Consider the following 22,639-nt stretch of genomic DNA (forward strand, 5'->3'; position numbering starts at 1 on the left):
TTTCAAGTATGAGCCATTCCTTTAAAAGAAATCTGACCGCTCAAAAGCATACATTTTTTGTGGGTTATTATGATTTCCTCCAGCGGCTGACTCATTTTGAATTTGCCTAATAAAATTATTCAGTGGAGCAGGAACCAAAGTGTGCGCCTTAACACACTACTCAGTAGGAGAGCAGAGAGCTTTCATAGTCATAGCTGTGCAGGAGGAAGCTTGTTATTTCTGAAGAGTTAAAATAAATGTGAGCAGTCCAGATTAATAAATATATAGCAATTACTAATGACTTACATTATGATATCCTTACAAGATGTTTAGCATTTGATTTTAGTGAGAGCTCTACTGCCTTGCAGCTTGATATCTTTTTATTTTTATAATTAGTATAATTATAAGAAATTAAAATACAGCAAGCACACAGAGAACAGTATACCAGATAACTAACAATAGCCAGGGGTCATTCTGAAATCAGTTAAAAAGACTGAAGCGAGATAACAGATTTCAGGGTTTTGATTGCTTTACAGGTTTTTGAACAAGATAGTTAATCAAAAATAGCTATATAGACCAATCTTAAAATGATAATCATCATAATCAAAATAATAAACCAGAAGAGGGCATAAATTTGTTCTTAAAAAGTTCTAGAATGCCTGAAAGAATGACCTTAATCACAATATTGAAATTAGTCACAACATTATATTTTGTAACAAACTCATAGTAAAAGAATAAAGTATCATGTTTAAATAATTGACTAACCAGTCAAATTGCAGCCTGGGGTCTTTCTGAATGCTGATACTGTGCATGCTGCCCAGGTCACACTATCAATAAACATGAAAAGATAGGCACCAACACTTCCCTCCCTCCTCTCATATAGATTATTATGCACACACAACGTATATTGCACTTAATAGAACTTAAAATTTATGTTACATAAACCACTACAAAATATAAAAGGACACTTATAAAAATACAAAAGTACATCTGTCATTATAACCTACTATATACCAATACCAATGCGGATGAAAACTGGTGTAATCACTGCAGTTTCCCAAGCATCAGAAAATTGCCACTGCGGGTTTTATTCATGAACACTTAAATAAGTTAACAACTGTTAATATTTTTAAATCAGTGCATAGATGAACAAGAGATCACTTGTAGTGCAACCTTGTGTATGTTCAGTAGCCTCGTTGTTGTCGAAGTTCTTATCTCCGAGTTTCCGTGAAGCCACCATCAGGCGACAGGAAGTAAACTGTTGGACTGCTTTGCTTTTCTTCAGGACGTTGATGTAGCCACCAAAGCTAGCTATGACAACCAACAGCCGCTGCCAACATGGTTCCCTCTGCAATGTTTAAGTTTTCGTTTTGATAAGAAAACGACTTTAAAGAGGAAACAGTAGCTGGAACAACTGTCAAGGTAACGTCAACAGTTTAAACCCTCCCGTAACTACGGGGCTCTTTATGCTAAGCTCTGTGGTGTTTTGGTGCAAACTTTATTGTTGCTAGCTTGTTTGATGGAGTGTCATTATTTGTATGTTTTTAGCATATGAAGTGATGGAAAACCTTATGCTTAGTGCCATGGGTGATGTCTGAATTTATGCTAAATGCTGTTTGAAATGATTAGTTATGAGGCGACAGCAGAACGATTCCTATCATTAAAACTTCCTTGTTAGGATGTTTGAAGAACTTTGTTTTGGCGTTGAACATTGCTTGATCAGCCTCATTCTACTGTATGCTTTTCACTGACAACAATGTACTATTATGTTGTAGAAATTTGTTAATACTTTTGAAACATTCAATAACACTTTCAACTACTGAGAATGGAACTCGTTTTAGTAAGCAGGTATGCTACTCACTGACACATTACTGATAGTAATCGTTTTTGTCAGTTGAGTTTATTTTCTTACAAAGAAAATAAACTAAGAAAATAAGGCATAGCATTTTTTTATTTCGTCCATCGATCCATCCACATCAGAGAATAATTATCTATATGTCTGTGTATCCATCCATCCATCCATCTATCCATCTATCCATCCATCAAAACCTAATCTTAAAAAAGGTTATTTAATTAGTAAATATAATAACTCAGACATTGATCACAATGTTCTCACCGTCTTAGTGGAATGCAAACTTAACTCAGCAGTGATATGAAACAAAGTTATCTTGTAGTTAATTGTAGCTGGAAGACAGGACTTGTAGAAAACTGATATTAGCATGTTTTAAAAAACTTTCTGATCAGCCATTGTGCTCTCTTTTTTCACCTCCCAAAGTACTATTACACAAGTATCCAAATGATTATTTTTGATCCACAGAAATGCTTGTATTTTAAGTAGTAGTTATCTGCTATGTTGTTCAGGAAGTCAGGGAAATGCATTGGAGCGGTACATATATTGAATGGAGAGGGTATAGAATGAACTCCAGGTTTTATGTACAAGTAAGAGGGTGACAGCTTTTTTTCTGAATAATTGAAATCATGAAAAACTATAAGGACCATAATTACCTAAATGCTCTGTTTTCTCTGTGTTATCTTGTCACAGCTGTGCTGAGTAGCATGCTGGACGTGGGGAAGTGGCCAGTGTTTGCACTCCTTCCTCCTGAGGAACTACGGCTTATCCGCCAGGCTTGTGTCTTCGGTAGTGCTGCTAACGAAGCTCTCTACGTTACTGTTAATGATGAGGTAAGGCTCAGTCTTTAAGCAAAGGCACCTTAATCCTGCTGTTTGGACGGAGGTGTGCTGGCCTGACTTGATAGACCTAACCTACTTTGAGGATATTGATTTGATGGTTTCTTTTTCGTGTCAACAGAAGGGGAAAAACAATGCTATAGGATCTTGATTCTCAGGTTGAGACGAGGGGCAGTTCTCGGCAGAGAGATAAGCAGATAGAATGAGACTATCTTTAGCCATATTGGCCTAATACCCCAGCATGCTCTATATTTAACCATCTGTGCATCCATGTTTATTCATTCCTACAAGTGGACTAAACAGGTAACAGTTTCAAGCAAGCAGACATTTGTCCTGTCAATGGTAATATTTCTTTGGTGGCAGGTTTATATTATTATTATTCCCTAGTAAACATGTCCCTTAAAGGTTATTGGATGTAGTAATAATAATAATGATGATAATAGTAATAATGATAAAATAATAATAATAGTAATGCAAAGATGCAAAGATCATTTTATAGTTTGAACTAAGTTATTATTTAATCTCGTACATTATATGTACTCTTCTTCTAGTAGAACTTTTCTGTCAAAACTTCATTGTGTTCAGTGTTTTGAGGCTACCACTAACTAGCTGCTAATACACAAATGTGGATAAAGGGAAAATATTAAAAGGAACAGTAACTGTCTTTAACTAAAATAAGAACGTCACAATATCTTTTGTTAATCGAACAATTAATACCATTACTCTTTCTTAAATTTATTCATAAATTTGTCTTAAATTAGAGTTGATGAAACCTGCAGAAACCCTATCTAAGGACCTAGACCAATTGCTGCAATTCCTTCTCTTTATTGATAACAATAAGCTGAATAATGGCTATTCCAACAAAACGCACAACAAAATACGTAAACCCTGATATAATTTATGTTTGTAATTTCCATGCAGTTGCAACATATTAGTATTATTACTGATAATGATAATAACAATAATATAAGTATGCCAATAAAAAAATAAGGATATTATGATAATTTTACTGTAGCTGTAGGACATAGCAAAAACACCAACCATAACAACAACAACAATAATAATAATAGGTTTTTATTTTTTTAAATACTTATTGATTCTTATTGCATACAAAAAAAAATCATTTCAAGATCAAAGACCTTTCAGTCTCAGTCAGTATTATAGTAGTAATATGTGGTATATATGTACAATTTCTTTGCATCAGCATGACTTGAGCTGTGATGTTTGGTGTTTGCAGGTCTTTGCCTTAGGCACCAACTGTAGTGGCTGCTTAGGCCTCGGAGACCTTCAAAGCACTATTGAACCGCGCAGGATTGATATCCTGTGCGGAAAGAAGATTGTGTCCCTGAGCTATGGTACAGGACCGCATGTGGTTATCGCCACTGCAGGTAATCAGTTCGCAACACAATACTTCAGAAAATCTTTATTTGACCTCCAGGTGAAATTGTAACGGCAGGTAGAGGAATGGAAGCCAAAACAAATAACAACACATGTTTTTACAGTGACTTGCAAAAGTATTCATATTGATATTTGTCAAATTTTTACCACAGTGATTATTTGTGAAGTAAAATTGCACTTTCAAGTCTTGTGGATCTGTCTCTACCAGCTTAGAACATTTAGAGATTGATTTGTTTTAACCACTCTTCTTTGCCAAATTTTGGTCAAACTCATTTTGATTGCATTATGTGTTTGTAAACGGCATTTTTCAATCTTGCCACTGATTCTCAGTTGGTTTGATTTCTGGACTTTGACCGGACCATTCCAACACATAAGCATAACTTCACATAAATCTTTTTCATTGTATCTTATGGAGTTTATGTTAAAGGATGTTCAGTCCCGCAGCGTGATGCTCAGGATGAGCACTGCAGATGTCACGGTCGGACAGCAGGGAAGCGGCAGGGTTAAAGCCTCAGACATGCTTTTTTTTGCAGGTTTACTCTGACCAGATTCCTTGTACTGCTGAAGAAATTTCTAGTCAAAACATAACATAGTACTGCCACCACCAGGTTTCACCATGGGAATTATGTTTAGAGCAATGTGCTGTGCATTTAGCATCGTATGGCTTTCTTTTAACGATTACTTTCTTGCCTGTCTCCCATAATCATAGTAAAGGATGCTTAATACAAAATGCACATCAAAGTTCTCACATTTTTTTTATCAGTTAAAAAAATGAGAAATACAAAAATGCCGTGTCTTTTGTTTCAGTTCACAAATTTGCCCTACTTGTGTTTGTCCATCAAGTAAAAAATCACTTTAAAGTTAATATTTGTAGTGAGAGAAGATGCAATGAGAGTCATGGGGTATGAATAGTTTAACATTGCATTGTTTGTACTACCAATTCCTTCTAAATGTTTTAAATTTATCACTATATTAAGGTGCAGTTATTTATTAAGCCAAATTAAATCGCATTGAAATAGTTAATTTTGTTTTCCATCTAAAGTAACATAAATATGAATTGCAAGACAAGATTGATGTGTGTATGTTTGTATGTATCTATGTGTTTTTCTTTTATTCTCTATGAAAAGTGTCTTAAACTTCTCTTTCTAGCTAATGGGTTTCGAGCTCTATTAATCTGATTTTATCGGCTGCATATGTTGGGTACACTGCCAGACCTCAGCTATAAATCATTTGACTTGGATTACTTCTTATCTTGTGTTTTTAAAATATTAACCACTTTGACAACATAAATACAAGTTTTCCTGCTGCTGTGTAGACGGGGAGGTGTTTGCCTGGGGTCACAATGGCTACAGCCAGCTGGGAAATGGGACCACCAACCATGGTTTGACCCCTGCCCTGGTCTCCACCAACCTCATCAGCAAGAGGGTGACAGAAGTGGCCTGTGGCTCCCACCACACCATCGCTCTCACAAGTGATGGAGAGGTAAGTCTTCCCTTCTTGTCTGCTCACTTGTTGTTGTCCATCTTTAGCCTGTATTTTTTTGGGACTGTGGACTTTGTTTTTTCATCTGTGACCAGGTGTATGCGTGGGGCTACAACAACTCGGGCCAAGTAGGATCTGGGTCGACTGCCAATCAACCAACACCACGTCGGGTTAGCAGCTGTCTGCAGAACAAAGTGGTGGTCAACATAGCCTGTGGCCAGCTCTGCTCGATGGCCGTCCTGGATAATGGAGAGGTACCATAATGTGCTGCTTTTATATGAGAATAACACCTTCACACTAGTGTGTCCTATGTATTGATACCTCATAAACCACAAACTTAAAGTTGTGTTGTTGTAATTTCATGTAACAGACCAACTAAACTGTAAAGTGGTAGTGTATAATCAATTTTTTTTTGTTTTGGGTTGTATCTGTGCCAGCTGTTGACGTGTAAACATTAGGGATGGACCAATAAATCATCCAACCAATATATTGGACCAGATTTTCTCAATTTTGGGTGGTCTGCGATTGGCTGATACTCATATGAGGACCCAATCTTATCGACAGATCTTTTTTTTTTTTTTTTTTTTTTTTTTTTTTTTTTTTTTTATTATTCTTTGGTTTTGAAACATTGAGAATATTACAAGAGCTTATTATCACCTCTAGTTCACAGTTCCAGTCTGTGATCAATTACATTTCTTCACTTTACCATTTCCATTTATATCAACAAAACAAAACAAAAAAGGAACATGAACACAAAGGGGAAATAAGAGGGTACTGTTCTGAAAAGATGTTACTTTTATGTACATAACTATAAGGAAAATGTATATCTAGTAGACTCTTTCTGAAAGATAGACTGGCGCTTTTTGCTATTTCTTTAAAATCAATCCAATATTCTTGCATGTTCTGTTTGCCCATCATTTTTACAGTATTTTATAATATGGTTTTGAGATTATTTTATAATACACCTCATATGTGTGTTCTGTAGATTTACGGTTGGGGCTACAACTGCAATGGGCAGCTGGGTTTGGGAAACAACGGAAATCAGCAGACTCCATGCAGGATCGCTGCTCTGCAAGGTGTCAACATTGTGCAGGTAAGAATCCACAGTGTCAGAAACTTTCATAAAACTATTTTTTATATTTTTCATGAATGTATTGTTCACTTCCAAATGTAGGTGGCATGTGGATATGCACACACGTTGGCACTTACGGATGAGGGATTTGTTTATGCGTGGGGAGCCAACTCCTATGGACAGCTGGGAACAGGCAATAAAAGTAACCAAGCGCTTCCCATCCTAATAAATACAGACAAGGAAAGGTTAGTAAATTGTTTGCACTGTGTTGTTAAGTAATCACACCAGCTTACTGGAGCCTCCATATAAATGAGGGTTATTGACTCCAAGCAAATTATTTTTACCTGTAAAATTGTCCTTATAGTGCCTTGCGGAAGTATCCATGCCCACTGAAATTTGTAACATTTTGTCATGTTATAAAAACAAAAATTTAAGTGTCCCAATTGAGTTTTATGTAGTAGACAAAAACTATGTTGTCTGTAATTGTGAAAACACAAAATCAAATCAAATTAAGTCTGAAAAGTGTGGCATGCAATTCCATGAACTTGCATTCAGTCCTCTTTTAATAAATAAAATCCAGAAATTTGTGTCTGAGTGAATTTATTTCATTCAGAAGTCAAACCCACCAAGACATGACCATCCACATAAGCGACCAGGCAAGGAGGGAATTAATAACAGAAGCAATCAAGGTGTCCATTGTTTACTCTGATACAGCTGCAGACATCCCCAGCCCATGTGGGAGAATTTGTTGACAAGACAGTCATTAACTGGATGTTCAAATAAAATCTGACTTCTACGAAATATATTGTAGCATGAACTTTCTGGGCTTTATGAAAAATTGCGGTGGATTATGAACATATAACATTCCTAATGTTAAAAAACTGCAAATTATTTTATTTTCATGTCATAACGCATGGAATTCCAATGAAAATATTAGAGCTTGTGGCTATAATGCAAAATTAAAAAAAAGTAAATTTAAAGTTTATGAGCACTTTTGCAGGGCACTGTAGCTTAGACTTGTTCTCCTTATGTTAGAAGGCTGAACTGGGTTTGAATTGACATTTTCTGCCCAGGATGGTGGAGGTAGCTGCCTGTCACACCAGCCACACTTCAGCTGCTAAGACGCAGAGCGGGCAAGTTCTGATGTGGGGTCAGTGTCGAGGTCAGGCCGTGTCCAGCCCCCATCTTACCCACTTCAGCAGCACTGATGACGTGTTTGCCTGCTTCGCCACGCCAGCCGTCACGTGGCACCTTCTCTCAGTGGGTAAGACTCGTGCAGAAACAGAAAGATTGTTAAAAAAAAACAAACAGGCTCCCAGATGTCCACAGTTCTTAATAATTCAGGGATTTAACTGAATACTTAAAATTGTTCTCATTGCCATATTTCCCCTCTTGACCTTTTTAGAAGAAGGGGTCTGCCGGGTACTAGTACTCCTCAATAATTAAGGGATATTTGTTGAATACTTCAAATTGCTGCCATAGTTATCATTAACCTTTGACCTGTTAGAGATACTCATTCAGGAGGCACATGTTTTTGTGTCATAAGTACAAATTCCTGGAAGTGGCCTAAGAAATAAACAGGAAATCCTGTTTCCTCACGGTGTCAAGCAAGTGTTTATGAACTCTGTTTTCAACAGTGTTACTTTCAGTTTACGGCCCATTTTGTGAAGCTAATGTTAAATTACAAATACGCTCTCATCTGAGCAGGGTTTACTATTATTTTCATGTGCAGTTTTTATTTTATTACCCATTCAGCCCCAATATTGTGTGCAAGCCCTTACAAATCAATTCATAGTTTACAGCAGCATAATTTCATACAGAATTTCTTTTTTAGAAAAAAATAATTGACTTAATATTATAATTAATATAAGTTATAATAACAATTATAACTGATGCAAAATGGAAATTTGTGCTTTTTAAGTTAATCACAATCACAGAAATGTTTTTATTAGCCATACCTTCCTGTTTTGCAAAGACATTGGCTTGATGTGACACTAGAGTCTGTTTATCCCATTCTTCTAAAAGGAAAAATGGGAAAACATTGTACTAAAGGTGTTTGAGTAAATAGCTTCTGGCCCAAACGGACCCAGTTTTAACTTCCAAAATCTAGAACTGTGAGAAACGATCCTGGACAAGAACCCATATTTTATTTTGCCTTCACTCAAAATGAGCAACAATGGGAGAGAAGATAAAAAAAAATGTTGAAAGCTTACGGTTGGAGAATCATAGATAATTCTGGCAGTGTGTAGTCACCAAGTTAGATGGGACTTTAAAATACAGATAAAAACATTAAAGATAACCTGTGGTTTTTTTTGCCAGATGGAGATGACTATCTGACAGTTGCCCAGTCTTTGAAGAAGGAGTTTGACAGTCCAGAGATTTCTGACCTTAAGTTCTTAGTCGATGGGAAGTGCATCTATGTTCACAAAGCTCTTCTAAAGATCAGGTAGGAAAAAATAAACGGTCGTTTGATTAATGGTTGTTTTGTTTTCACACGTTTTGCAAACTGACATGAACTCTTTTGATTCAAAATTTAGACAAATTTACTAAATTTACAAGTAGTCTAGAGTGTGTTGTTTGGTAAGAAGTGCTATAGCTGGAGAGTTTATGAGTCAAATATCGGCAGCAATTTGTTTCCTTTTGTCCTCTGTCCAGGGATTTGTTCTTGTCACATGAGGGTTCAGATGTTTTCTTGTTAGAAATGTTGTTGGATATTACTGATTGTTAGATAATTCTACATAGATAATACCAACAAAAAAAGCAGAGCACACATTCTATAAAACAAATTGAGCATGAACTCCTGTACTTGAACGGTATTTGCTGGACAGTGTTCCCTCTCAGTAAAAGGGAAGCGGAGAGCAGCCTATTGTTTCCCCTGTTTCTTTTTATAACCACACTTGAAAAACACAGTGTGTGCATTCCAGTCCCTTGCTCTTTTGCACTGTCAGGAGGAAGGAGCCGGACTGTCTGCACAGTCAACAAAGTGCACACACTCACACAAATAATGCCTGGGGCGCAAAACCTCTACTTTGACCATATCTCATGCTAACATGTTAAAGACACTTTAGAGACGAGGAGTCTATTGATTGTTCTCCTGTGTCCCTAGGAAGCAATGACAGCAGCTGTGTTTATGACCACAGATGCTGATAGCGAAGGGGGCAGCTAAGAGACAAAAAAGTGTCTAAAGTATCATAACAGGTTGAAAAATATAGCAAGTTATTTCATCCAAAGATGTCATGCTAAGATTGCACCGATTGCAGCTTTCTGGTTACCAATTTTTAAAAAGCCTGACCTGCAGATTCCAATTTTGTCCAATAGCAATTTTTGTTGCTAGATATAGTGACAAAATTGCTAAATTGGCAACAGTGGGGTGGCTATTGTTTGGTCGGTCAGTCAGCCATCTAACACAGCAAAACAAAATGGTAGAGTGGCTGATTTTCAGACTTTTGCACAGATAGATAAGATCAGTTTTTTTTTATGTAAGTATTGGTCGATCTCCCAAAATTATGGAAATCGGGTCAATTTATTAGTCAATCCACTTTTTGGTGAACCCCTACTTTCTACGTTCTTTGAAAATACAAAGACAAAAACAATTCTAAAGGCAAACTTACATTGCATGCTTTTCATCGTGCAAACTAAATATTAGATCATTTTTCTTTGATCTCAGGTTTATGAACTCTCAATAAACCTTTGCAAAGACAGCTGTGTAAACCAAAAAATCATCACACATTCAAAACCAAACAGTAAATATACTATTGATGGCATGTTTGCTATAACAGTGCATTTGATGGAAAGTGAAATGATGTGCCCACCTGCTACACAGAGGCAATCTGTTGCTTTGAATTGTAGAAATTATTTCCTGAAGTATGTTCTTTATGACGGCGGCGATGTTGGATCGAGCTCGGCTGTCCCTGCTGTGCGTCATGGAGCAGATGTGATGGATTGTTTATTTGGTAATGTCACGTTCCTTCCTGGCACAGACGTCTCCAGGCTGAATCCCGTGATTCTTCCAGGTTTATGAGAGAAGTTATTGACACTGCTGCTGCTCCCCCAGCAGACCAAAGCTCAGAATATACTGAATATAGTTTCTATCTGAGATATGAGGACGATTTCCACCATTTTATAGCAAACATGAGAGGATCTGTTGTCTGTTGGCTCGTTTGATTCTCGCACACGGCTTTAGTTTTAATCCCCCAGTCAGGCGTTATTCAGCATAGCTTAAAGCACATCTCATGCTATTTTGATATTATTGATTTGTTTCATCGCATCAAAAGAACATGCTTTCAATATTTTTGTGCATATTATTAATTATCCATTCATTAAACTTGATCAGTTTATTAGGAACAAGATAATTGTTGAAAACCTTTATAAGTGTTAATGATAAATGGTAAGCAACAACAGGCATATTGAATACAAAATGCTAGAGTCAAGAAATATGCCTCAATGCTGTAACAGTGACAAAATTATTAGTATCTTTGTCACAATATCTATATTCAGAACATTCATGATAAGATTTTGATACTGCAACATTTTCCAGAAATGTGCAGCCCTAATATTTCCATCAGAAACAAAGTTGTTTCATTTTTCAATGAGCAGCAAACTGACTGCTTTGTTGTATCAATAACAAAGTTGTTGCAATTTAGAATTTTTCTTTCAAGTTACGTAGAGAAATGTGACTTGACTGCAGTAAACAGTCCAGTGTAACATCAAGCAAATCTTTGCCGCTGTTTTTCATATCCTGTTTGCTTTATTTTATCATTAGATTCTTGAATCAGATTGCACTAAATTCAGACACTAACAGCCAGTCAAGTTCATCAGTTAAGAGAAATTTGCATTTATTTTTGCATGATTTTGCAATTGTGTTCCCTTCAATAGCCAGCTGAGCCGATGTAGAATGGATTTAAGTCCCGGAGCAAAATGTTTTGTGTTTTTTACTGTTTTAATTAAGAGAAAACTGCAGCTTCTGAACCAATTAGGCATTACTTGGAGCTTTAAAAGTGACAAATCATGCTGGGATGACGGGTTATGTCTCCAAATTGCTTTTTAACTGAGTATTTGAAGATAACCCCCCCCAAACCCCAAAAAAACAGACTGATGTAAAAAAATGTTTCAGATTCTGAAATTACTAGGTGTGTCTCGACATTTATATTGCCAGCCTGTAGTTTTATCGCAGCAAGACAGAAACAGTTGTGCACGATTGCATCCAGTTAATTAGTCTTCAAAATAGTAAAGTGTTTTGTTTTTAGTGTGGTGTAGTGTCTGTGTGCTTGCTTGCCACTTCCTCCTTGCTTTTTCACAGAGGATGTTATCATGGTCCACTTGCTGTCTTATCATGTTTCCTGCATTTGACTAAATCTAAGCAGACTTGATGCAATTCTCAAATAGTCCAGACATTTTTTCCTTTTGTTAAACCAAATCTAAAGAGTTTCAGAGTCACTGAAACTACACTGAAAATGTAGAATCATTCACTTTGGGTGTGGCATGCTTTCCTGTTTTACATTTTAGCTGTCTTTCCTTAATTTTCTGCATCTTCAGTCTCATCTCATTTCTATCTTTCCTACTATAACTCCTCCAGTACTGCCATGTTTTTTTTTTTTTTTTTTCCATTTTTTTTTTTTTTTTTTTCCATCTGATTCAACCTTGTTGTCCTTTAGGCTTCTGAATGCCTTGCGTCCAGCTGTGATCCCTTTTGTATTTGGTCTTTTGAAGTCTAGGAATTGGTTTGATCTTGAGGCACACTGGAATCTTGTGAATAATCAGACTGAGCATTGACTCATGAACAGCAGCTATGTTTATGTAATTTGTAACAGATAAGGAAACAAATGCTCAGTTACTGCTCTGTTATCTTTCTTCCTGTAATAACAGCAGTCTGTTCTTCTTTCCCCCTCTTTAGGTGTGAGCATTTCCGTACTTTGTTGAACGAAACAGATGAAGATGTTATAGAAATTCACCAGTTCTCATATTTAGTGTACAGAGCCTTCCTGGAGTATCTCTATACAGACAATATTAACCTGCCACCAGAGGATGCTATTGGTAAGCATAAACGTAGACAGATGTGGTCTAATACCAGATTGTGATGATATATACAGCTCTTGAATTCGTTTAGATTTTGCCACCTTGCAACCACAAACCCTTTGTGTTTCATGTCGGTTGTAAATTAAGAACTAGAAGACTACACCGTGTGAATCTGGAGCTTCATGCGGCTTCATAGGCCCTCCACACGAGTTTTATTAACATTAGTCAAAAATTAAATTGAAATTAGCAAAATAATATGCTTTTCATTGCATGTTTCTGAGCAATATTTGCTTGTTTTTGCATTAGAATTACAATGGTATGAAAAATATTTTAAGAGTTGGCACATAGTGTTTTTGATAAATTTTCTTTAGGTTCCATTACAAAATAACATTATTTTATCTAAAACCAAAAAGACAAATGTAATTCTGGTTATTTAAAAGAAAAAAAATATACATAAAAGTTTACAAAACTTGGTAAGTAATTACATTTTTAGAAGTTATGTGCACACTGCCGCTAATGTGCTAACATCTTGTTTTGTGCTTTAGCATTTCTGCAAACTTTGAAAACATTTAGTGCACTTAGTTTTTTTGTTATATCATTTTTACTGATAAATTCTGAAGCACAGATTTAGTTGGGCTTTCAGTTGAATAAGGTTTTTTATCTGTGTTGAAGTTGTGGTCATCGACTATTTAGGGTTTTGAAATAGGTGAAGACTGCTTAGGCAGCAGTTCTGCTTCGTCTCCTCACATTCATTCCCTTCCCCTGAACCTCCACCCACCACTACCCCAATAACTTTATTTCAAACAAGAAAAAATACAGGAACAAAATTTAGCTCTTCTGCTTTAGCTTCCACTAAATACCTTGTTGGTGTAGCACTTTAAATCAAATTAAGATCAAATCAAATTTTATTAGTATAGAACATTTCAGCAACAAGGCATTTCAGACTGCTTAACATCATAAAAACACAAAAATACAAAGTCATGGAACACACAGTCAACAACTGAAACATTACATGCTGCTAATGTAGCTTTAGCATTAGTGAAACTAATGTGAAGCTAATTATGATTAGTGCGTCAGGGTTAGCGCAACTAACTCTTTAGTTGGCACAAACTGTTGTATTCAAACTTTTAATTTTTCTTTGTAGTTATGATGATTTTCTGCTTACAGCTAATGAAAACACAACAGTTAAGATTTAGAGTATTACCATAAAAACATTTTTAATTTGGAACTGTGGCTTTAGTGAAAAGTATGTTAATGCTTGTTTGTTTTTAAGCCAAATGTCAGTTTTCCACTAAACGGCTGTAGTTATTCAGAGATTAAATTACACACAGGTGGAGACGCCAAGTCTATCTGTTGATCCTTGATGCAGCTGTCAGGGTCTGATTCCTGACCTTGAAACCTTTGATATTTGCCCCCTGTGCCTTCTGCTCATTTCCTGTGAAATGTGCCACAGAATCTGGCTTAAAAAGTTATACACATCTGGATGTTATGTACTAATTAAGAAACTTCTAAAGGGCATTGTGGACTTTAATTAGGGGTATCATAATAAATAGGGCTACATACAAATGCAGTTAAAAAATTTTAATTGGAAAAGAGATTTCTATTAATTTTCTTCTATTTCACAATTAATCCCTGTAAAATTCACAAAATTGTCAATGGTGTCATAAAATTTCTTAAACAGAAGTAGCTGTAAATATACTCAGATGCTGTGGATTCGTTTCTCCTGTTTGCAGGGTTGCTCGACTTGGCAACGTTTTACCGAGAGACGAGGCTCAAAAGATTGTGTCAGGAAACTATCAAGCGGGGCATTTCTGAAGAGAACGCCATCACTCTGCTTTCTGCCGCCGTCAAGTATGAGGCTCGGGTAAGATCACTGCAGTGCGTTGGCAGGGGGGTCCTGCACAGTAGCCTCTAGTCACTCATACTCCTCAGCACTCACCACATAGCCCTCTTCGTTTTTAGGACCTGGAGGAGTTCTGCTTCAAGTTTTGTGTCAACCATCTAACGGCTGTCACTCAGACCCAGGCTTTTGCAGACATGGATCATGACCTGCTCAAGAACTTCATTAGTAAGGCAAGCCGCTACGGGGCCTTCAAAAACTAAAGCGCCCCTGTAGCGATGGATTCTTGACAATATGTTTTAATTCTGCAAAAGGAGAGCCGACCAAAGTAAACACTGAGCTGTTCAGCTCTGCTAAGACTTGTTACTGGGGATGTAAACACTGAGGAGGCAAGTGGTTTCGGGTGGCAGTGGCTATCTGATCCTGCCGAGTTACTACTCTAAGCCTTGTCCAAACATGGTGAAGTGGCGCAGAAGCATTGGGTTACTCTACTAATCCGGCCTTAACATAAAGAAGTACAGCAGAGGTTGCAGTTTGTCAGACTTGCATTACTAAGAACAAGCTTAACTGCGTCTCCATCTGCCTGGTTTAATGCAGACATACAGCAAACATACAAATGGATACCTGTTGCTTAAAATGCTGTGTGGTTATTTACATTTATCCATATAAATGATCAGTTTAAGGACTTTTAATTGCAAACTTCCAAATTCCGCTGGAAGCTTCGACTGAACTATAAAGCAATCAGCGAGAAATAAATCAGCCCTTCTTATTTCTGCTGCAACCTACATGTCAGTCAGTCAATATCTATCAGAGATACCTGTTTATATACTGTATGTTTTCTGTTTTTACATTAATGTAAAACAAAAGAAGACACGTGTGGTGATTAGAAATGGTCCCATCATATTGGGTGATCCAGTGGAAAGCTTCATACTCTGTTGTTTACAGATTCTAAGCTTATGATTGGTCTAAGCGAGTGATTGGTCATGGAGACCCAAACACTGCTCTGAAATAAATTACTAAAAAGTTAATTATCATAAAACTTAGATTTTTTTTTCATATTCCTTATGCTATTTGGATGCCTTGGTTCTCATAAATTTGAAAGTGAGATGCCCTGCAAGTATTTAGCAACTCTGTAGTTATTGGCATCTCTGGTGAAGATGTGTTCAAAACTCTCAAATGGAAGGATTGTTAACATGGAGAAACTGTGATTACATTCTTTGTTGCGGTTGTCTAACCATAAGCTTTGAAATTTGTTTTTCTTCTTCTGCATCCACCCTTGTTTGTATGTTGAAGTTGTTTTAAACTTTCTGGGAGGTTATCTATTGTCCTGTTGCCATTTTCTGATATGAGCACACACCTAACTTACTTAAATGAAACATTCTTTTGTTTCCCCCACTTTAAAGACCGACTTTGAAAAAAAGAGCATGAACAAAACAGTAAGTTAATAATTACTGATTTAACTACTTAACCCTCTAATCTGCTGTAGACATATGCGTTGAAAATTCAGAGTTTGCATCACTTTCGACTATTCAAACAAACAAAACATATTTTGGAATTGTAGCTATGACAATAACAACTGATTATTATTATTTTTTGTCTTTTGGTATCTGATTTCCATTTTCTGACCCAACTTTACAAAAAGCTTCACAGACACTAATTTTAGCAAATTTCAATGTTATTTAAGAATTATAAAATAATTTATAACAGCATTTAATAGTTTTTCTAACTTTCACTTTTTTTAAGCAGAGGTTATGTCACACTGTATGTGGGACAGCCCTTGCTGTGCACTGCTGAACCTCTCTTTTCTAACGCTGAACGTCTTGCTGTCGCTCACTCTTTCGTAGCCTGAAGCAACTGCAGACATTTCTTGACAAGTTGTAGCAAATACAACCTTTTACATTTCCGCTTCCTCAGATTTATATTTTAAACACAATGCTGTTTTTGAAAATAGCTAAGTTTGAGCATTCTTCTTATATCAACAGCACACAGAAAAGGTTTTATTGCCTTGACCTAACATCTGGTGCTTCCAGTTATCTGAAAAGTAACAACATTTTTCTTACCATTTCTGGCTGGTCAGAGACGATCAAGTTGAAAATTGTCCAACAGTTTCCTGCCAATTACTTGCTAGAGCTCCATTAGATTTTCTTCTTTTTCTCAAAATCAAAAACCAAAAAGCAACACATATATTGCATCTTCATCCTGGGTGACAGTAATTGTAGAGGATGCTATATGCTTGACATCTCCAGTTCAAAACAGTTTGTATGGTAATTTTACATTTAATGAACAGTTTTACCACATTTTTTATTGTTTACTAATTTATGCCATCAGAACATGTTACAATTGTTGTGCAATTGTTAGCTAACACTTGGCCAGAATGGAAAAGAAATGTATTTTTTTTAATGCAAACATTTACTTTTAATGTGCTTTATATGATGTGAACTGTGCAGCTGGAAATTGTGTTTTACTCACAACAAACATGACAAAATCCATGTTTACTGTTGGTGTGTGGATGAAGTTAAATAGAGTTGTCTTTTTTTGGTATGTTTACACAGATTTGTTTTTTTTATTGTTATTATTAATGTTATTGTTAAATCATTGTCAGCAGGTGTTTTTTTTTTTTTTTACAATAATAAATCCTCTTTCATCACCTTATGGTAATAGGTACTGCTAGTATTGTTTCAATAGGCAGTTTATATTGTTTAGAAAAATCGGATAAAAATAAATATCAGCTTGCTTTTACTTTGTATGATTGATGCTGATAATGTCTGATAGACATGCTGAAATAAATAACATAATCATAAATTACTGTTCTTTTCTTACTGCAGAGCACTCCATCCTTGTATGAGTTTTAATATAAACATTAAACATCATTTTTCTTAGTAAATCTATCCAATGTGGTTAAAGAGACAAAATTAACAGAATATGCCTGTAACAACTCGCATAACGTTCTCATTCAAAGAAATCAACACATATCAGTCTATAAATAAAGTTATCCAAAGATTTTCAATTGGATTCAAGTTTAATAATGAACTTAGTCAGTTATGTATTTTATGTTATTTTTTCTCAACTCAATTTCGAGTTTCTTTTGCTGTGTTGAGGATCACTCGGTACAGAGACATTCATTATCAAGAGTGTGCCAGTATATTTATCCAGTACCACACACTAAAAAGCAGCCTCATACCATGATGCTTCCATCTTTAAACTTTACTGTGGTTATAGGTTGATATGAAATGCGTCAACATTTTTACTTCAAACTAGGTGTGCACACAGAGCAGTTTTTTTGTCTCACCTAACCAGAACATAATTTCCCAGGGTTTGATGGGATTACACCCATTTCTGGGAGACTGCCTTTCTGTAACATTCCTTCCTGTTTTAATAAAGGTGACAGAACAGCATGTTTCTTTCAAATTCCATCTCCTGTTACTATTTGTAGTAACTTTCAGGAAACAGGAAGTACAGAATGGGTTTTACCTAGACAATAATTTGCATATATTCTTTTGATATAGGTGACATTGTCTCTAAATGCACACTTTGAATGTAATTTCTCTGTCAGTGAAGAGAGAGATTGTTTGATTTGTAGTCTGGTTTCATGTGCACATTTTCTTTTAGAAGGTTTCAATCAGTTGGATGCAAAACCTTAACTTGAACCATTTTTGACACATTTATGCCCGAGTGATATTCAGAGAAACGTGCAGATACACCGTACTTCATCTGCAGAAAAAGAAAGAATGCACAAGTGTACACATTTGATAACTCTTAACTGAATAATCCAGCAAATTAAACTTTATTAGAATCAGCATTGTTTTTCTTCAGCAGTGGAGTCTTGTGCAGTGAATGGACATGCAGACAATGGCTCTAAATGGATTTCCTTTGTTGTTTTCTAAATTTCTTTAAAACTTATATTCTCTATCAAATTAATGGACACAATTTTACTTTTTGTATTATTTGCATCTGTGGATTATAATGATGTAAATAATTATTTGCATCATTATACATGATTGAAATTTCAGTATAAATACAGTACACTTATTGAGACCCGGTTTGATTGGTACATGAAAGAATGCTCTTTGAACAACAACAAAAATGGAGCAACACCTCACAAATGTTTGCTCATAACAAGCTGAACTGAATGTTCAGTTTGTATGAGTGGTGTAATTTATGCCGGAAGTGGTTACAGTGATCTAACTTGTCACGTGTTGCAACACAACCTGGCACATGCATACACTCTCACATTGTGCAAGATTTTTCCTGGAACAGCAATGTTTTGCATGTCTGCCTGCAAACTTTCTGGTGTGTGCTGTGAAGTGTCTGGTCATCAACTAGCTTTGTAATGCTTTAATTCCATCCTGGTTATAAAAATGTTGAAATATGGAAATTAGGTCATCGAACAGTGAGCTGGAATTCTTTGTACCTTTTCCAGATGGAAATGCTCACATTTTTATAGTGAGCCTTAACACATAGCAGGGAATGTTTGGGTGTAACCACATGTGATAGGCAGTTGCTTTATTCAAACGGCCATTCCCAAAACAATTGACTCATCTACTAACAGGAATCAGGAATTGCTTTTCTCCATGCAGTTAAGAGTGAAAACCTAATACTATTCATATTTAATTCCGTATGTTTATCACATAAGTTTTCATTTTCTGCTCTATATTACATTTAAAGGACAATATACATATTTTAGGAACATAGTGAAAGCAACATAATAACCAAGACAAAAAATGTTTTTTCCCCTAAATAATGCGCATAAAATAATCTTTAAAAAATATAAAGCTACTCTACCATTAATCAGCATATCACATACCATTGCCAATAAGGAATGACAATGGCTTTTCATCCAACAGCTGCCTAACTCTGACACTCTTCCAGATCTTTATTCAAGTACTCCAGTACAGTTTTTTTTGTGTGTGTGACTTTTACACATTATGTCAGGTTGGATGTATATTACTGGAAATATCTGTAATAGAAAACATATCAGAAAAGTTCTAAAAATAAGATAATTGTGGCCTCCATATGTATTCAACTCTTGACACTCTGAAATCCAGTGCAGTCAAGTGACTTAATTATTAAATACTCTATCTAGTATGTAATTTATTCTCAGTACAGCTCTTCTGCGAAGGCCTCTGTGGTTTCTTAGAGAACATTATTAAACAAACAGCACCATGAAGACTAAGAAACACAGACAGGTCAGTTTAAAATACTGTGTTAGATAGATCAGCTAAAAAAACATTATTCACAGCTTTGAGTGTCTCATGGAGCCCAGTTCAAAACAGTGACATAATTTTAACCACTGTTAAATGAACTAAGGACAGTTTATTTGTAGAACAAAGTTCTCTACTCTGGTTTGTTGAGGGATTGCATTTGAGCATTTTGGCTTTACATGTAAAATTGCATAGGAGGCAGAAACCCACCACTTCAAATCAGTGTGAACACAAAATCGCCAAAAGGAAGAAATGGTAGGGGACAGAGAATCTTAATGTTAATCGGAAGATGGACATTAATAAGGTTTTCTTTCAATCCTGAAATCTTGTTGAAACCTGTTGGTCTTGTAGCAATATATTTCCCTTCAACAGACGGACCAAGCTACACTGAATATTCAAAACATGTTTGATCTAGAGCTGAGTCTCATTCAGAACATTTGGCAAGACAGGAAAACATCAGTTTTTCCAAACAGAGTATCTGTTTGGAAAACAGATACTCTGTATCAATCACTGAATTTGAGTGATTTTTGACAGACAAATTGGCAGAAAACTTCACTTCCTGGATGCCTAAAGCTACTGCAGCTGCATCCAAATAGACATGAAGCAGTAAGTGGAGCAAAAGGTTGTTCTGCAAAGTGTCGAAAACCTAAACTAAAACCAAAACCAAAAGGTGTAAAAAGTCATGGCTGTGAATACTTTTGAAAGGACCTTTATGTGTTACTAAATTAAATGATTTATTATTTGTAAATCAAATAACAAATCATTTAATTTCTAAATGATTTGTTATATTACTTTTTGAGAAAATTGCACATGAAGAAGTTAATGTCCTTGTTTATTTGTTATTGCCTTTAATTCTGATGAAAACATTTTTGTTCTCATAAGTATGTCTCTGCAGATTAGTGTGTTCTGGGCAAAGGTAAAGCAGTGACACCTTTTTGGCACGCAATCTGTTGACGAACAAATAAAGATCTGTGTCAGTTCACACTCTCGGTTTGTGGCTCCCGTGTGGTTTGCTCTTTTGCTTTAGCGATCTACAGCTAAACTGTTTGTCTTATTTGCATGGTATTTCCTTGATGATGCAGAATATTAATGAACCTTTTGTAGTTGTGCTCTTGTAATGGAGAAACCCGAAAAGAACATTCAGGAGGACTTTCCAACCACAATCCTATACCCTGCATGCAGAATGTGGCTTTTTTCATTCTAGAAACAGATCTTGAAATTGTGGTGTCATGCTCGTTGAGGTTTTAGTTCGGAAGATATATTATTTTTGTTTGGTTAAAAATAAATTTATTCTGATTAAAAAGGAAATCACATCAGAGGAGGATTTTATAGGTTCAACTGTAGATGCAAACTTATCCATTCTTCATAAAAATGTGTTCTTCCTCTCAAGCCCCTACATGTTCACTGCATTTCTCTATTGTATTTTATGTTAGTATTCAAACTATGACTCATTTCTATTGCCATTTTCTTTTTTTTTCCTTTTTTTTTGTGGAAGTCAAAAGAAAAGTGGCATTGCATGTGAAGGAGGAAGGGTGATGCAGGTGTGTGGGCAGATTTTCACTGTTGGAATAACCCAAACTTTGGTATTTTTTGATAAACACATGCTGGTGTTAAAAAAAAAATTTCCACAGACTTACGTTGGGTTTTCATAAGAAAATGTCACAACCACTTTCACTTTTAGAGAAGCGGAAGACAAAGATAACGTATGTTGGAATTCCATCTTATCAATGCCAATGTCTCATCTGTCTCATGCAAGCATAAGAAATTCTCTGGTGAAACAAAATTCCCCGTAAAATTTCTCCAGTTGGTGTTGATATTTAAGACCAAAAAATACCAAAAAAAATGTTTTTGGTCTTGAAATTGAGTGAAGTTTGCTCCTGTTTTTCTCTCTTGGAAGTAGTTTTATAAACTGTCCATCTTAGTGAATGCAAGCTTTTTCTTGTTCTTGTCTTGAGAATTAACTGCTCTATTTCTAAATTAGACAAAAGTTCTACTGTTTCCATTTTAACTGCTCTATGTTTATCTTGTAAAAACATATCAGTACAAAAGTATCACAAGATTATGTTTTTGCAGTAAAGAGCTTAAGCAGGTGTTTCTTCTGTAACTTAAAGAAGTGCACTGATGTTTGATAATTTCTGTACATATAGTAATAGTGAAAAGAGACTACCAATTTTTAGTATTTCGGACATAACACTTTGATCTGTCTCCAACATTTACAAAAAAATAAGGCTAAACTATGTTTAAATTATGTGTTAAAAATTACACCACACAGTTTAATTTTCAAACTTGGACCACTTGGCATAACTTTAACTTATTATTGGCATAAACAAAGTAGAGCTATCCAAACTCCTCACTGGACTGTGGTGAAGGGATGATGATCAGGGCTAGTTTTGCAGCCACAAGATCTGAGCATTTTAAAGCAAAATTCAGATTTGAGTCTGTGGATACAAACATAACTTCAAAGTAAAAGGCTTGTTCTCCAGGGACTGAACAGCCTTTATCTAATTTAAATAGAGATACAAATATATAACTTTTAAGAACATATTATTTGCATGATATTATTAATGTCCTCTTTTAGCTACCTTAGGGTACACAATTAACATGTTGATATGGTAATGTTGCACATAGTACAAATAAGTTTTCTGTAATGTTTCAAGGAGCTAGCTGAGAAGGATGTGAATCTTTCCTGTTAAAGGTGGCACTTCAATATATCAACCATGGACATTTTAGTGGAAACTAACGATTCATAAACACCCTGTTCATGTACATCGTAGCATAGTAATAACTGCCACATGGATGACTCTCAAGTTGAACTTAAGCAATTTAAAGGCATTCTTTCACTGTTAAGATATTACAAAATTTGGTTCCGTTTAAAAAAAAGAACTTATAAAAGCACTTCCTGTAACCTCTTTTCAACCTTCTTTCCCCTTCGCTGATTAGCATCTTGGTCTTTATTTTCTGATC

General features: G+C 35.7%; 1 protein-coding gene across 2 annotated transcripts; it reads left to right on the forward strand.

The window, feature by feature from the left end:
* The first annotated feature begins 1,210 nt into the window (after window positions 1-1,210).
* Window positions 1,211-17,272, forward strand: rcbtb2 (regulator of chromosome condensation (RCC1) and BTB (POZ) domain containing protein 2). Of its 2 annotated transcripts, none has more exons than XM_007572389.2 (12): window positions 1,211-1,401; window positions 2,522-2,661; window positions 3,905-4,055; window positions 5,381-5,547; window positions 5,643-5,801; window positions 6,533-6,640; window positions 6,722-6,864; window positions 7,693-7,883; window positions 8,939-9,065; window positions 12,513-12,652; window positions 14,368-14,498; window positions 14,597-17,272. In XM_007572389.2, the coding sequence occupies exons 2-12, from the start codon at window positions 2,536-2,538 to the stop codon at window positions 14,735-14,737; spliced, it is 1,584 nt and encodes a 527-aa protein (XP_007572451.1). In that variant the 5' UTR covers window positions 1,211-1,401; window positions 2,522-2,535; the 3' UTR covers window positions 14,738-17,272. The 2 variants fall into 2 exon arrangements, with proteins under 2 accessions (XP_007572451.1, XP_016516329.1); XM_016660843.1 differs by lacking the exon at window positions 1,211-1,401 and adding an exon at window positions 2,789-2,970 and having other exon boundaries at window positions 2,569-2,661.
* The last annotated feature ends 5,367 nt before the right edge of the window (window positions 17,273-22,639 follow it).

The sequence above is a fragment of the Poecilia formosa genome, unplaced genomic scaffold, assembly GCF_000485575.1.
Source record: "Poecilia formosa unplaced genomic scaffold, Poecilia_formosa-5.1.2 Scaffold299, whole genome shotgun sequence".
Taxonomy (NCBI): domain Eukaryota; kingdom Metazoa; phylum Chordata; class Actinopteri; order Cyprinodontiformes; family Poeciliidae; genus Poecilia; species Poecilia formosa.

Bases quoted from the DNA above. Each gene is read 5' to 3' on its own strand.
- rcbtb2 (XM_007572389.2), top strand. From the start codon at position 2,536: ATGCTGGACGTGGGGAAGTGGCCAGTGTTTGCACTCCTTCCTCCTGAG. The intron at 5,802-6,532 runs GTACCATAATGT...TGTGTTCTGTAG, and splicing joins CCGTCCTGGATAATGGAGAG to ATTTACGGTTGGGGCTACAA. The intron at 7,884-8,938 runs GTAAGACTCGTG...TTTTTTTGCCAG, and splicing joins GTGGCACCTTCTCTCAGTGG to ATGGAGATGACTATCTGACA.